Source organism: Melanaphis sacchari, unplaced genomic scaffold (assembly GCF_002803265.2).
Source record: "Melanaphis sacchari strain LSU unplaced genomic scaffold, SCAv2.0 Contig27_pilon_pilon, whole genome shotgun sequence".
Lineage (NCBI taxonomy): Eukaryota > Metazoa > Arthropoda > Insecta > Hemiptera > Aphididae > Melanaphis > Melanaphis sacchari.
The window spans coordinates 29,300-43,648 of NW_020271152.1; the positions used below are offsets into that span (position 1 = coordinate 29,300).

The 14,349-nt window shown below is 29.0% G+C and overlaps 3 protein-coding genes across 9 annotated transcripts in view; all 3 read right to left on the reverse strand.

Moving 5' to 3' along the window:
- Positions 1-539: 539 nt before the first annotated feature.
- On the reverse strand, positions 540-1,046 carry LOC112595543 (zinc finger BED domain-containing protein 5-like). Its single transcript, XM_025340790.1, has one exon. It carries the CDS (start codon positions 1,044-1,046, stop codon positions 540-542), a length of 507 nt encoding a protein of 168 aa, XP_025196575.1.
- A 129-nt stretch (positions 1,047-1,175) lies between these two features.
- LOC112595517 (zinc finger BED domain-containing protein 5-like) lies at positions 1,176-2,465 on the reverse strand. The gene has a single exon (XM_025340767.1). The coding sequence runs from the start codon at positions 2,463-2,465 to the stop codon at positions 1,176-1,178; it is 1,290 nt and encodes a 429-aa protein (XP_025196552.1).
- A 5,613-nt stretch (positions 2,466-8,078) lies between these two features.
- The window catches only part of LOC112595472 (afadin), a 60,028-nt gene continuing 53,757 nt past the window's right edge, over positions 8,079-14,349 (reverse strand). For 2 of the 7 annotated variants that reach the window (XM_025340699.1, XM_025340700.1), the window contains 10 exons: positions 12,335-12,466; positions 12,105-12,237; positions 11,716-12,030; positions 11,509-11,653; positions 10,752-11,435; positions 10,517-10,665; positions 10,346-10,448; positions 8,697-9,125; positions 8,487-8,593; positions 8,080-8,413 (listed from right to left, as the gene is read on the reverse strand). In XM_025340699.1, coding sequence (XP_025196484.1) covers positions 8,197-8,413; positions 8,487-8,593; positions 8,697-9,125; positions 10,346-10,448; positions 10,517-10,665; positions 10,752-11,435; positions 11,509-11,653; positions 11,716-12,030; positions 12,105-12,237; positions 12,335-12,466 — 2,414 coding nt within the window. In that variant the 3' untranslated portion in view covers positions 8,080-8,196. Of the gene's footprint in view, positions 8,414-8,486; positions 8,594-8,696; positions 9,126-10,345; positions 10,449-10,516; positions 10,666-10,751; positions 11,436-11,508; positions 11,654-11,715; positions 12,031-12,104; positions 12,238-12,334; positions 12,467-14,349 lie in introns of those variants that run through there. The other 5 variants (XM_025340704.1, XM_025340703.1, XM_025340701.1 and 2 more) reach the window with 4 other exon arrangements.

Below are 14,349 nucleotides of genomic sequence, written 5' to 3' on the forward strand. Positions count from 1 at the left end.
AGGCGTAGGCCAATTAGTATATTATTTTAAAAATAAAGGGTGCAACCACACACCTAATCCCCTCCCTAAATGACGCCCCTGTTTCCAATCATATAAATATATATATATATTACGTAATATTAATATATTGTTTTATATCAATATCTATCATCAGAGAACTATATTAAATGTGTAGGCTTATTTAGTAAAGTACCAACCGCGAATTCGTGAAACTTGGTGGCACTAGGCTTTAGTCTAGACTGTCTAGAGCAGCGGTTCCCAAACTTTTTTTTCCGCGGTGCCCTTTTAGAGGCACCAAGTTAGCCACGGTGCCCTGCTGTATATAACATGAAAGATAAAACAAAAAAAGTACTCATTGAGAACCAATTTTATTAATTGTATTAAACCTAATACAATCTAAGCATTCTAAGCTACACAACTAATTTAATTATAAATTAATTCATTTTTAAAAAGATAAATAAATTAAAATTATTGTTATTATGATTATAATTATTACATAAAAATATTACAAATGAAAAATATTTACAATTTAATTTTAATTAATGTGATTTATGTGGCTGCTTATTTTGGCACAGTTTTGCAATGTCAGGTTTTATTTTTGATAATTGGAGTCGGAGGTCAGGTTCAACATTGAGGCGGTTGCGGTATTTGGTTTTAGTTGCAGCGTATGACGAAAATCCTGACTTGCATAAGTAAGTAGTGGCAAAGGGTAAAAATAATGTTTTCGCTTTCTCGCTTAAACCTTCATAACTTTTGTCTTTCAAACTTAACCAAAATTCGGCATACGAATTGCTGTTGAAGGAAGATTTTAATGTTAAGTCAGAAGTTAAATTGATCAACCTTTCGTAATCACTTGAAGATAAGCTTGAAGGTTTCATACAAACTGAGAATGGATTCAGTACCCATTCATGGTCTTTCAACAATACTTCCCTATCTGCAGGAAAATATTGCTCAAAAGAATTTTTTAGCTGTTTGAGGTGCTCAATAATCTCGTTGACAATATTAGTAGAAGCCTGCTCATCATTTTCTTCTAAAAAGACTTGCATTATTGGAAAACATTCAAATTTGCCTTTAGTAGTACACTGTGCCCAATAATCAATTTTCCTTTTGAATGCACTTACTTTGTGGCTGGCATCAAAAATTGTCATAGTCCTTCTTTGTAAGGAAAGGCTGAGCTAGTTCATTTTGCTAAAAATATCAGCCAAGTATGAAAATTGACAGAGCCGTGTTACATCTTTCATGATTTTACCCAATGTAACGCTTTGGTCCATTAAAAATAAAAGAACTTCAGTTCGTAATTCCATTAACCGCGTAAGAGCCTTGCCGCGTGACAGCCACCTGACTTCTGTATGGAAAAGTAATGTACTATGAAGACTTCCCATGTCATCACACAAAATTTTAAAAAGTCGGGATTTCAGAGGCCGTGACTTGATAAAGTTGATTATTTTTATAGCATCATCCATAACGTTTTTCAAAGAAAAAGGCATGGTTTTCATTGCCAGAGCATGTCTGTGCAGTATGCAATGACTACTGCGAATTTCTTTAGATTTTTCCTTTATTTTAGCAACTGCTCCAGCTGTTGCTCCTACCATGGCCTTCGCACCATCAGTACACACATCAATGCAATTGGTCCATGGAATCTTATTTTCGGTGAAAAAACCATCCAATAATCCGAAAATTTGGACCCCCGTCGTATTTGATAAAAGTGGTCGACAAAATAAAAGGTCCTCTTCAAAAGAATGAATATTTTCGTAACGAACAAACACCAACAAAATAGCTAGACCTGCCACATCAGTTGATTCGACCATTTGTAGAGCAAATTTTCTGTATTTAATAATAGAGACAAGTGTTTGTTCTACATTTGTAGCTAAATCTGCTATTCGTCGCGCAACAGTATTGTTTGAAAAAGGAATTGTTGACAACTGTTTGGCAAATTTATCGTCAAGCATACAAGTTGCTATATCAATAAGACATGGTTTTATAAGCGTTTCAGCAATAGTATGAGCTTCACCTTTTTGAGCAATGCGGTAGCTCACCATGTAAGAAGCTCTCAATGCATTTTCGTTGTCAGTTTGAACGTGTGTTTTTATTTTGTTTTGAACAGCCAATAGTTCAGTGCGCTTTCGTTTAAAATAGTCAGTCGTTTTACCTTCATAATCCGGATGGGTCTTTTCAAAATGATGACGCAATTTTCCGGGATACATGGAACGGTTAGGAAGAACTTTCAAACAAATAACGCACTGTGGCTGGCAATCATTAGTTTCTGAGAACCCCATCTCTAAATAACTTTCGTTGTATTTACGTTTTTTGATCGGATTTATGAAACCATTTGCATTTGAATTACAATGATGAATTACTTGACTACCATTTTCGTCATTGATTCTGCCTTCTACGGACTGAGTACTAAGAGATTCCTCTGTAACAGGCTTCTTATTAAAATGTCCACCTTTCAACCAACGGTCCATGTTTAAAAAAAGAGAAGAACACGTAAACGGCGTAAACAATGCGCGCACTAGATACTTAAATAACACAATTCGACTAAACGGTGTAAAGTCACGCACACTACTGAAGGTAAAGAGCTCAAGTAGTTCCAATTAACAGACTAATAAGTAATAGTTAATTGAATACATCGTCTGACATGATTAGATAATAAAGGTACAATCAGTCAACAATCAACAATTATTTGTAATAATTTATTACCCATAAAATCATATCTGGTAATAATATTATACTGATAAATACCAAACCCAGTAATTGGGCATATGGTTTTTATATACATTTTAAACTTATGAAACGTAGACCGCGGTGCCCCCAGAAAGTGCTCGCGGTGCCCCTAGGGCACCGCGGTGCACAGTTTGGGAACCGCTGGTCTAGAGAGATGGAGGCTCACTTAGCACGGAAATTAAATTATTAAACAGTAACGCTAGAAGCAAAAAAATTAAAATATAAAAATATAATAATGATACCTAATACAATTGTTTTCTTACACTTATAAGTTTATTTAAAACTACGATGTATGTATATTGAAAAATAAACTTTTTAAGCTTTCTTTTGATTAAAAGAATAATAATTTCTCTGTAGTTTTTTAATATCATAATGAAAGTTACTGCGGTCGCCAAACTTAGACGTACCTCGAGGGCTCCGTCATAAATATCCCGCTGGGTTTATTAGTAGTCATGAAAAAAATGAAAGATGCATTTGGAAATTTTAGCCACGGCCCTCAAGTTTACTAAGCGTGTTAGCCACTGGCTCAATGTTTAATAATATAACAGCAATATCACAGGCTAGTTATAATGTAGTCTATGGAGTATTATGAAAATATGAAAACCTATTAATAATTTATAAATCTCTTTTTATTAAAATCAGTGACAAAACTACTTCCACAGTTTTAATTTACTTTTACATAATATTGCTTATAATACTTATAGTTGTTTCTCTATTTTTTTTTTTTCATAATATGCAACATGCAACAACAATTATTATGCCTACTTAAATTCACATAACCATATAAGACGACCTTGCATAATATTATAAGCATACAAACGTTGCTTAATATTTGTTTTCTTTTATATAATAAAAGCGCATGATGCATTATGACGCATGATACCATCCTATATCGAAATTGGATACATTCAACCGTTTACAGTTAAATCGACAAAGATTATATATTTTTTTAAATATTTATTATTATTATTATTATCGAATGTGGGAGCACAATTTTACAACCATGTTTATCGAACATAAAATTAACTCCAGTACCTTTATAAATTATATTTTAATAATGCATGTACATTATACACGCACAATATCATAGAATTTAGCCACACTTTAATTATAAACTGAGTATAATTTAATACTTTAGTATTGGGTTGGTATCATAAAAATAATACCTATATATTTATATCTGCAATCATAACTTTTTGAACATTACGAGTATTTATCAATTTATAATATACACAGATTCTTCTTAATATGTCGAACATCACTAATGTCCAACTTAATTTTAACTCCCCTTGAAACTACCATTACACTCAATAACGTTTTACTCTTAATAACTCGATATGAAATTAATCGATATTCGTTATTTCTAGTACAAATAACATTTTTATTACGGTAATAACAGAAAATTGCACAGTACATATTTTAATATAGCGATTGTGCGCGTACGTCCATGCAACACAATGAAATGGAAAATGTTAAACGTGAATTAAATGTGCTTAAAATTTCGGACAAAGTTCGTTTAATATATTTAATTAAAAAAGATGACCGTAAAAATGTAAAATCGCAAACGAATTAAAAATTCCGCCAAATACGTCATTATGTAAAAAAAAAAAGATGAAATTCTGACGTTCAATAATGGAAATATGAAAAAAAATGACTTCTTTTTTGGACACTGATAAAATGGTTTACTCAGTGCCGAGATAAAAACATACCAGTAAGTGGAATGATTTTACTTGAAAAATTAAACGAATGTGCAAAACACCTAGGACACACTAATTTTAAAGCCAGCAGTGGTTGACTTACAAATTGGAAGAAAAGACACGATGTAGTTTTTCAAACAGTTTGCGGGAAAAGTTTTTCAATGGACACAAATGAGGATTCGAATTGGATTAAAAATCCGTGTGGACCATGGACAGATGACGACATTTTATCAAAAACCATTGAAAACGAAGACGAACCACGAAAGGAGGAGGAAGTCATTGCCGTTTCAATTCTACAAGTTATAAGCACTTTAAAAAACATTTGAAACATTTTTTCGAGACTACTACACGTGTGGGATATAGCGCTTTTTCCGCATTGTCGAGTTTGGAAAACGTCGTCGAAGACAGGAACAATAATAAACAAACTTTAATTGCGGATTTCTTTAAGAAAAAAAATAATTTATTAAGCATCGTAGTTCACGTAGGTTACCTATGTATTCAAATCGTATATTTTGACTTAACGCGTTAGATATACCTAAAACGATTTGATTCGTCAGCAATTTCCATAACTCGCAGGCATATTTTCCTCTACTATGATTTAGATATCAGCCAGACAATCCGGTCTGCAATCGTACAACATTAGCGTCTAGAGACTATCGGTATTTCGTCAACAATTGTTACGAAGTTTTTACTTCAATCACCGTTCATCCCGAGGTTACCATCAATTTAATATAGAAGAGGTGAGCCAGTGGATACCGCCGCCGCGGTTTACTGTATGCATAGACGACAGAGTGATAGACATTCAGAAATCGTCGCATTTTTTTATAATAATATAATAATAATACGTATACCTACATCTTAAAGCAGAATGTACCATATTATGCTGTAATACTGTATTATTGTTATTGACTTTTGAGTTATAATACCGCCTCGCTGACCATAGGCGTAACTAGGGGGGACTTGGGGGGGGCTTAGTCCCCCCAACATAAATTTTATCCCCCCCCCCTGTCATAATTCCTAGTCCCACACTCCCGCCAATTATAGTAACATTTTTAAACTTAAATTTAAAATATCGTTTTATTTTTTTTTTATTAATATCTTGGAAAAATATTAATTTAAACTATATTATTGTATGTAATGATCCTGTGTAAGACGTATCATATGCTGTGTAATTTTTACCACACAAATACTCCCTACTAAGAAGTTGTCAATAAACTAAAAATCGTTAAATTCTTTATATCTAAAATAATACTTAATAATATGTTAATATATAAATATTTAACCTCAATACCACTTGGTTTAGTATTTTTTTTATAATTAAATATTAATTTACATTTATATTACATGTATAATCAATGAATATAAGGTATTTGGGGGGTATGGAGGGCAGAGCCTCCCACTTAATTTACTTATAATAAAAATCCTAGGACTGAAACCCCTCCTAACTTTAAAGTCTAGTTACGCCTATGTCGCTGACACGTCTAACGTATCTATTATAACAACGCCAGAATATCGATATTATTGTACGTGTTTATACTATATAAGTGTATATACTATATATATAATATTTAACATGAATTATTATACTATTATGATTTATGTCGTACTGTGATGTTTCCGGTTATTTGACAGCATATAAGATAAAGTCTGTATAGGTACAGACGTACAGCTTTTGCGGCGTAAATAATAAAACTGCACACAAATGACAATTTTTATTTAATAGGTTTTCACGCACCACGAATAACAATATTATACCGTACACCTCTGTAGGTACTAGTGGCGCCGTGTTGTGCTGTAAGTATAGTAATTTGTTTTTTTGTGTCGCATTTACTACTTAGTTGAAATGTAAACCAAATAGGTTAATTACGTTTTAGAGGCTAAACATCAATATTTTTATGTGTGTAAAAGTGAAATTCATTCAATTGGTAAGATTTTGAAAAATGATTAAAAAAATTTGTTTATCACGCAAGTAGTCATATTCTTCGCCTATAAATATTAATAGTATCATTAATAGGTATCTATTTTTTGCTATTGATAAAAAAATTGAATTTATCTATTTTATTATTTATATAATAATTTTTTATACTTATCTTTATGTGTATAATTTATTGTGATCTAGACTCTACACTGGTGAATAAATATAATGGTATAAATAGGTAAAATTTCAAAAAAATGTTATCAGATTATTAAGAAAAATATTAGGATTTTTTACTTTTGACTGATCAAAACACTGACTAGATTTAAATTGAAAACAAAATTCTTCTCCTCTCTCCCAAATAAAAAAAATAATAGTAAGAAAATTAAAACCTTTTTACTTCTCCAAAAGGTAATGACACTCATAAAAAACATATTAATGTAAAATCTATACATTTATAGCTTACTCAGAATCTTAAATTACAATTTAAAAACTTAGTAATAAAAAAATGTTAATATTAATTGTTTTTTTTTTTTCAGTAAATAGAAAAACAATTTTGTTATTTAAGACACTGATGATAAGTTGCATAGACAATAACTAAAAATTTATAAATCATTACTTCATTAGTAAGTCAATGGTCTCCTTAACATGATTTAGTTGTTAACATTTAGTTTTTTTACATTTTAGTAAATCATTACTTTTTAGCATAAGCATAATATAGTTATGTTAATGTATAATAATATTTAATTATATTAAAATACAACATATAAACATACCTATATTTTATACAATAACGTAATGTTTGAACTTTAAATGTAGTAGCTAAATATGATTTTTTGATATACTTCATTGTGATAATATGGTATTTGTATTTCCAGTTAGTAGACACTATTTTATTAAAAGTATTGATAAATAGTTAAATAGTTAAAGCTAATTCAGGAACAAGATATTATACAAAAATCAATATAAACACTAAAAATTGATATATTCTTAAGAAAATATACGGTATTAACTATATTATGTAAATATATTTATATATAAATATATAATTTTGTTGTATTTTTACATTTAATAATAATAATTACAATAGTATTGATAAAAATTAATAATAAATATTATAATATAGTAAATACAGTGATATTATAATAATATTATAAAATACTTTTAGAAATCGAAATTATATTCGTTTTATACATAAATGTACAAACAACATTTTAAAATTATACGATATAACTTTTTTTATTTAAATTTCTTTATTACTCTTTTCAACTCAAATAAATTTATTAAAACAAAATAAAAAAATTTAACTAAGAGTTTACAATAAATTAAAAGTATATATATAAATAGTAATAATAAAAATTATCATAATAATAATAATAATAATAATAATGTAAAATGTTTGATTGTTTAGACAACAATATTGATCCTTAAATATATTGTATACAATGTATTGCTCTTGAATAATTTGTGAACCAATTTAGTGATTGAAGTTGTTCGAAACTCGCGATCAAAAAAATATAGTGTGTTACTTTATATAAAGCAGCAAAAATTAAAAATAAAACACAATGGTACAACTATTCAACGATAATAATTTAAACGCTATTACTTTCAACAATATAACAATACAATATAATAGAAAATAAACTATAGTTTAATATTCAACTATAATAAATCACAAATTTAAGAATTGTACTTATTAAATATAATATGACGATGAAAAAAAAAAAAAAATAAAAAATGATATACTTAAATAGAATTAATAATTAAGATTTCAGTAAACCTTTATGTAAAAAAAAATTTTCTAAACTTTAATGGGATGTTTAAGTGCGTTTCTAAGAAATATTGTTTAAATAATATTATTTAGTTAGTCAAAAGTGTAGTTGATGCTCCTAAGTTATCAATCTCTCGTTGAGCTTTAGATATTTTTACTTTATCTTTAGGGGTACCATCTTCTCCAGTTTCCATAGCAAACATTTTCATTTTTTCTTTAAAACTTAATTTTTCTGGCACTGTACTACCTGCTTTATTAGACATTTGTTGTTTTTGTTGCTCAGCTAATAAACGCTGTCTTGGATCCCTAAAATACAATAAAATTATTTAAATCTATCATACTAATACTTGAATAAATATGTATTAATAGTATTATTTACCTGTATACTTCTTGTGATCCGATCACACCTGGTGTATTACCACTGGTAAACTGAATGTCTGGACTCCGTGGTGATGCTAACATTGTTTCTGCCTGATCAATGAAATTCTATAGAAAATAACAGAAATTATTTATCAAATATTTATTATTTGAACACAATACAATATGATACATATATACATGCTAATAATAATAAATAACCAATTCTTACATCAGGATCTTCAATAATTTTCTCTAACGTTGGAGATGGTGGTGAAGGTGGGATTGATGTTGGATCTTGAAATGATACACGCTTAGGTGTAGTGTTTGCATTTGGTGTAGTTACTACTCCATTTGGTGTAGATGTAAGAACTTGTGGTCTAGGTGGTGTTGCTTTAGTTTCCACTTGACTCATGATGGCATATGAAGATCCACGTTCCGGAGGCTGTGGCGGGTCATTGTTGTTGGGGCCACCTAATAAATTGTCCAACCTCTGAGATGGTAAACTTCCTTGTGAAGCCAAATTATAACCATAACCAGAATTATCCAACGATAAGTTGTTGGGTGGATTCACAGAACGGTTAAGTCTATTAGGTGTATTGTTATTATATGATTGATTCATTAGCTGTTGCTGTTGTTGTTGATATTTGAGTTCTTCCTCCTGAAATTTAAAAAAATCAGACATATGAAACCGGGTTAGCATGATTATTATATTAGAATTTAATATTTATTCTATAACTGTACAACTATTATTATTATCATAAATATGTTCAGTACTTGTCTAATAGCTTTTATTGCATGTTTGATGATTTATAATGCTATCCACAATGTGTAGGTTATCTATCTAGTATTTACCAAATTTTATTTATCTCTACATTTTTTATCATTTTGAAATCAAGATCTTATCCTCTTACAAGATTAATTAGTAATTACTTCATTAGTTTATGTTTTTAATTGTAATGTGATGTCAAATCTATGTGGTTGAAGTTAAATAACTATAAATGTTATTATATTATTATTTCTTAATTGTTAATATGCATTTTTAGACTATCAATTATTTTTATACACATATCATTCAAAATAAAGAAATATGATTTATTACATAATAAACTAATGTTTACTAATATTAAAAATTAAACAATTTGTAGTGGTGAATTGAAAGAAATTTTTACAAATAACCTACATATAATTTATTAATTGACAAAGTTGGATAAAAAATTTTATATACTAAACTATTTTCATTTGTAAATAGCATTTTAAATTAACATAGAATTATGGTAAATGATAGCACATTGGAAAAAATGTCTTATGTTCTATGGTATAACGTATTCTAACCTTAAAGTACAATTTTTAAGCTGCAATTGGTCATATTTTAGTTTACAATTATTAGTTCATACTGACTGTTTCGCTTTGGAACAGTCTTGTGATAAAATTATTGATGTTGTCTGGACTAGTGCAGCAAAAAAACAGTAACTTTAGCCCTATCTATTTTCTGTCAGTTTTAAATTAAAAGATTATATATCTAATAGTATTATTAATTTAAAAATTATGTTTGTTTAGAGGCCGCTACACCTTCCTAAAATGTAAGCTTAAGCATGTTCATCGCCAAAATATACAGCTCATTACCTATAACTTGTAGAGAAAATGTTTTTATATCATTAAAAAGACCAGAACGTTTACTTTTATCTCTCTTTGTTTTTTTTTTTAATAACTTGATTAGAACTATTTATTAAATATATTCTGTTAAAAAATATAATTACTGACGACCCCAATAACACTATTACGTCAATATTATTATTGTTTTGAAATATTAAATAATGTTAGTATTGTAAAAATCTGTCTAATAATAATTGTGTTCAACAGATAATTATCATAACCAACCTTTCTTTTAATTTTCAATTCTGCTTCTCTCATTGCTTCCATCTCCACTTGCTTTGTTTTCATTTCTTTTAGTCTTCTTAACCGTTCTTTTTCATCGCTAATTCTTTTAAACAATAATGAAATAAGTTATTACTCAGCACTAACTAAAATTCATAGTAAATATAAACATACCCATTAGAAGGTACAGGTTGTGAACCCCTTTGTGAACCATTCATATAACTAAAATTATTGTTTGGAGTCCGAACTGTACTTGCAGGCGGTCTCCTATCACTTTGTTGTTGAGCACTTCGCATCAACTGTTGAACTCTTTCATTTGCCTCCTAAATCAAGGTTTAATTGATTTTAATAAATATATTAACAATTAAATTATATCATAAATTAAAACATTAAAAATTATTAATTTTACTTGATCATCATCATCATCATCTTCTCCCTCTTCTTGAGCCCTACGCTCAAATTCCTTTTCTAACCTTAAAGCCCGCAATTGTTCTTCTTGGCTAACAGTTCTGTTTGGTCCAAGTGCAACAAGTTCGCTTATTTGTTGATCACGCCACATTCTAGCAGCTTCTCTCCTACGTTCTGCTTCTTTTTCTTTTTCTTCTCTTTGCCACGGATTAGTTCCTTGATAAGGATATTGCTTGGAGGGCTCTGTTGGTGTCTGATAGAAACCCCCTCTAGGTGGTTCACCACCACTGGCCATATAGCGGTTAGGCTCATTACGTGGAGGACTCGTCTGGTAAAGTGGGTGTGTAGAGGTTGGTGGTGGAGGAGGTGGTGGTGGTGATTCTCTATATGCTGGTGGCATGGGCTCAGGAATTGTAGCTCTCATTGGCTGATTAAATTGTTGAGAACGAACAATATCTTGTTGTGGTTTTATTTGATCTCCGAGGTATGGAGTTTGCTTAGCTTCCTGGTAGCCATGATAAGGCTGAGCACGATTGGGTGGTGGTCTCTGTTGTGTAGCATATTGGTGAGGAGACATAACTCCACTAGATCTCATTTCACGCCTACGGACTTCTTCAGTCATTTCTTGTAATTTTGCATCCTGTCTCAACATATCTCGCGATGATTGAGAACGCATTGTCATTCCCTGTTAATAACAAGTATTAAATACATTTTTACCAGATACTGCTAAGACAAAATCACAAGATCAATATTATTACTTGGTTTTGAAAATTATAAGTATCCTTATTAGATATATATGCCGATGTTGGTCTGTCTTTCAAATGTTGTGTGGCATCTGAGCTTTGTCTGCTTTGCAATGATGATTGCGAACCTCTAAAACTCTTTTGTAATTGATTTGGAGTTCTGAAAATATTTACATAGTAATTTTAACCTAGGTATACATATGTATTATTACACAAACATACCTTTCATCAGGTGGACTTGGCAATTTTCCAGACGGCCCATATCCATTTTGGTCTTGGTTTCTGTATATTTGGTTAACGTTTTGATAAAAACGTTCACTAGTCGTTTCTGGAGTAGGACTATTATATTGTTGTTGCATCAATAGCTGTTGCTGTACATGCTGTTGATATGCAGGATGTTGTTGTGGTTGATATACACTTGGGTGTACAGATGGTGATCTTTCTGGATGATAATTTCCGTTTAAGAGATTCGGATTAGATGGTTGACGAATAGCCATTTGGGAGTGTGGACGAGGATCATTTAGATTTTGGCTAGATCTAAAAAACATAATGATTTTTTAATATAAAGTTATTATGTGGCGCAATTAAATTAAATGTTAAACTTTTTTTACCGAGATCTAAGTGTATTTTGTTGATGAAGATTATATGTGGTTGAAGTGCGATTGTATCCAGGATTAAATACTTCGTGTTGAGTTGGTGGTCTACCGACTACAGGAGGTATGGACGTGCTAGCCCCTTCAACGCCTATAAAAAAAATGTAAGTAAATATATTTAAAATGTATCAATAAATTTACAAGTATAAGTTATACATAATTTTTAATTTAGATTAAAAATAACTTACTGTGGAGAGAAGGGACGGATTTCGAACTTTGAATTTGTGATAGATGGTGAGGTGGTGGACCTCTGGAGTTGATATTTTGTTGTTCGCTCAACACCCGAGATGGTAGGTCCCGTTCGCTCATACGACGAGGACCTAATTCAAAAAAAATACAATTTATCATCTCATAAATCAACATGAAAAGTATCGTTTGACTAAGCATTCAACTAAATGAAATAAACATTCAATAAATAATAACTATTCAGTCAAGACTACATACATTCAGATTTTCCGATTTAAATAAAAGCAAATCAGTAAGTGTATATGTATATTGTTTAAAGGACAAATATTTCAAAAATAAATGTTGTCTTTAAAAAATCAATTCTAAAAATTCCTAAACTATAAAAATTAAAAAATCAAATATATAATAATATACAATTAGTAGTTTAAATTTATTACTATTTTGATTTTTGAGTATAAAAGAAGAATATTGAATTGCATGATATCTATAATTAAATAAAATATTTTTAAATGTCAAATCTAATTGAAAATTTTTGAAACCCAAAGATCATTAATTGATCAGCGCCGTTATATTATATAAATTTAAAAGATAAGAAAACGCCAAAACGATTACTTTAGTATAATACTTTGTAAAATATTTCATTCCTTAAAAATTAAAAATGAATGTATAAAAACTATGAATAAATTAATTTATAAATTTATAACATGACTATAATAATTAAATAAACAAACAAGTCACATACAATTTTCATTACAGCCATCAAAAGAAATAATTATGATAAAAAATATAAAAATTAATATAGGTACACTTAAAGTTCAAATAAATACATAATATAATTGATAGAAATTGTGCTGTGCGAGATAAAATTGTGATTTGTGTTCAAATCATTCAACAAAACAATTATTTAAACACAAAATATTAAGACATTTTCTCTCCACATCACAGAAAACGTCAAACAATGCACTGGATATTATTAACATCGTGTATTCTAAATTCCGTTAAATTATTTTGTATTTATGAATATATCCATTGCATACATACATAATAATTAATATTTAGGTTCTTATACTAAGATTTATTTTCCAAATACTTTTAATAAGTATATTTATTTAATCAAACGAAATCATTATTAGAAACAATATTACATCGATGTTTTTAATAAATCTATGGTTCGATAAATTAATACCACTTATTGGTAGTGATTCACCTTATACGTATATTGAAATTGATTATGTCTAATTTATTAATAATTCCCCTGCTGTGTATTATATAAACCTAATAACATTATTCGCTTTCGCTTTGTACAATAAAATTATCCTAGGAGCAGAAAATGTCCAGTTTCCGCAATGGTGTATTTAAAAAAAAAAAATGTAAATGAAAAAAAAATATATGTAGTTTTTAAACTTTTAAACAAAACCTTTTTTAATTTAAGAACTATATAATTACATGCAGTAACACTCAGCAAATTAAATTTAACATGAAACAACAAAACAGTAATAATAAATAGATTAAATTATATACATATTATTGGGATCTACTATTCCATTTAGGTTTTAAGCACAAAATGATACAAGTGAAATTTAATTTTTATACTATTCCAGATTAAAATTATAAAATATAAAATATGCTCTTAAGATTAGTTAAATTGTTTGAATAAATATTAAATTTGCAATTCACTAAGTTCGCCATACATACAAATACTAATGTACCAGTTTTATTAGAATAATTATTGACAGATTCAACTCAATTATTAGTATGACTTAATAATTACTTTTTATAATTTTGTAAGAAATAAAAATTTTAGATGATTATTCTTTTAAGACAGTCTTGATAATTTAAGATTGTTCGTTAAAAGTTTAAGTAACGCAGAATTCACTACAATTTTTGTTTTTATTTATAACCATAAATTTATTTATATTTGTCTTACCTAATTTTAAAATGAATTATTTTTTTAATCACGACTACGACATTCAAATATTTTTAGTTTTATATTGGACAGGAAATCTTAATTATGCAA